The sequence below is a fragment of the Brachyhypopomus gauderio genome, unplaced genomic scaffold (genome assembly GCF_052324685.1).
Source record: "Brachyhypopomus gauderio isolate BG-103 unplaced genomic scaffold, BGAUD_0.2 sc98, whole genome shotgun sequence".
In the NCBI taxonomy this organism is placed as follows: Eukaryota; Metazoa; Chordata; class Actinopteri; order Gymnotiformes; family Hypopomidae; genus Brachyhypopomus; species Brachyhypopomus gauderio.
Genome location: NW_027506919.1, coordinates 816,445 through 818,944, shown reverse-complemented (window position 1 = coordinate 818,944; position 2,500 = coordinate 816,445). Strand labels below are relative to the sequence as shown.

Below are 2,500 nucleotides of genomic sequence, written 5' to 3'. Positions count from 1 at the left end.
ACTAAAGAGAACACAGATCTAAAGAGAACACAGATCTAAAGAGAACACATCACTAAAGAGAACACAGATCTAAAGAGAACACATCACTAAAGAGAACACAGATCTAAAGAGAACACAGATCTAAAGAGAACACATCACTAAAGAGAACACAGTTCTAAAGAGAACACATCACTAAAGAGAACACAGATCTAAAGAGAACACAGATCTAAAGAGAACACATCACTAAAGAGAACACAGTTCTAAAGAGAACACATCACTAAAGAGAACACATCACTAAAGAGAACACAGATCTAAAGAGAACACATCACTAAAGAGAACACAGATCTAAAGAGAACACAGATCTAAAGAGAACACATCACTAAAGAGAAGACAGATCTAAAGAGAACACATCACTAAAGAGAACACAGATCTAAAGCCATGACAAGGAAGAGAGAGAGAGAGAGAGAGAGAGAGAGAGAGAGAGAGAGATGTGCACCTGGGACGCGAGGGGCGGTGTGTGCTGATTGGTGATGACTGCATGGGTGTGGTCACCTGTAGGGGCCCTTCCTGTTAATGTGAATTAATGACAGATCAGAAACTAAAGAGAACACGAAAGAAAACACAGCACTAACGAGAACACGAAAGAAAACACAGATCTAAAGAGAACACAGATCTAAAGAGAACACATCACTAAAGAGAACACAGATCTAAAGAGAACACATCACTAAAGAGAACACAGATCTAAAGAGAACACAGATCTAAAGAGAACACATCACTAAAGAGAACACAGATCTAAAGAGAACACAGATCTAAAGAGAACACATCACTAAAGAGAACACAGATCTAAAGAGAACACATCACTAAAGAGAACACAGATCTAAAGAGAACACAGATCTAAAGAGAACACATCACTAAAGAGAACACAGATCTAAAGAGAACACATCACTAAAGAGAACACATCACTAAAGAGAACACAGATCTAAAGAGAACACAGATCTAAAGAGAACACAGATCTAAAGAGAACACATCACTAAAGAGAACACATCACTAAAGAGAACACAGATCTAAAGAGAACACAGATCTAAAGAGAACACATCACTAAAGAGAACACAGATCTAAAGAGAACACAGATCTAAAGAGAACACAGATCTAAAGAGAACACATCACTAAAGAGAACACATCACTAAAGAGAACACAGATCTAAAGAGAACACAGATCTAAAGAGAACACATCACTAAAGAGAACACAGATCTAAAGAGAACACATCACTAAAGAGAACACAGATCTAAAGAGAACACATCACTAAAGAGAACACAGATCTAAAGAGAACACAGGCCCATCTTGTTTTTCTCTGTGCTGGAAGCGGCATTCAGAAGGAACTTACTGGGGGTCGGATCTCTGCAACAGAACACAAAAAGAACCATTAATTGCAGCTGTAAAATCATGTAGCAAAAATATATTTATTTTTTTTTACTAATGTTTATTAAAGTGCATCTATAAACTTACAAAAAAAAGTTGTATATGTGTGTGTGTGTGTGTGTGTGTATCTCACCAGGTTCAGATTTAGTTAGGACAGGGCCTTGAAAAGGCTGGATGGACACAGTGCCACGATAATGCAGGTATGACATTCCCTTCCCTGCAGGACAGATCTTACTGAAGGAGGCTGGACAGAGGGAGAGAGAGAGATAGAGAGAGGGGGAGAGAGAGAGAGAGAGAGAGGGGGGAGAGAGAGAGAGAGGAGGGGGAGTGAGAGGGAGAGAGAGAGGGGGGAGAGGGAGAGAGAAAGAGAGAGAGAGGGAGAGATAGAGATATATAGATTTATTATTTAGTGTTATTTACCATTTCCCTTGCTTAATAATAATTGTAGAGTTCTAACTGGTGAAAATAAATTCAGTAAAGGATGTGTGGTGAAATAGGGTCCAGTCCTGTCCAGTTTATTCCAGTCCAGTTCATTCCAGTCCAGTCCAGTCCAGTCCAGTTCTGTTAATGAGTTACAGTTTTACTGGAACAATCTGCAGTCCTTGGACTCACTAGGAACAACAGGGAACTCTTCCCAGTGCAGAAGTGTTGAGAGTCTTTAAACGCACCTTTAACTGCTAGTACAGAGTCTTTAAACGCACCTTTAACTGCTAGTACAGAGTCTTTAAACGCACCTTTAACTGCTAGTACAGAGTCTTTAAACGCACCTTTAACTGCTAGTACAGAGTCTTTAAACGCACCTTTAACTGCTAGTACAGAGTCTTTAAACGCACCTTTAACTGCTAGTACAGAGTCTTTAAACGCACCTTTAACTGCTAGTACAGAGTCTTTAAACGCACCTTTAACTGCACCTGTAACTGCTAGTACAGAGTCTTTAAACGCACCTTTAACTGCTAGTACAGAGTCTTTAAACGCACCTTTAACTGCTAGTACAGAGTCTTTAAACGCACCTTTAACTGCTAGTACAGAGTCTTTAAACGCACCTTTAACTGCTAGTACAGAGTCTTTAAACGCACCTTTAACTGCTAGTACAGAGTCTTTA

The 2,500-nt window shown here is 39.4% G+C and overlaps 1 protein-coding gene across 1 annotated transcript in view; it reads right to left on the bottom strand.

Moving 5' to 3' along the window:
- ltbp3 (latent transforming growth factor beta binding protein 3) overlaps nucleotides 1–2,500 on the bottom strand; it is a 47,092-nt gene that overhangs the window by 16,313 nt on the left and 28,279 nt on the right. Inside the window, 4 exon segments of the mRNA XM_076992817.1 lie at nucleotides 476–491; nucleotides 493–546; nucleotides 1,364–1,377; nucleotides 1,532–1,642. Coding sequence (XP_076848932.1) covers nucleotides 476–491; nucleotides 493–546; nucleotides 1,364–1,377; nucleotides 1,532–1,642 — 195 coding nt within the window.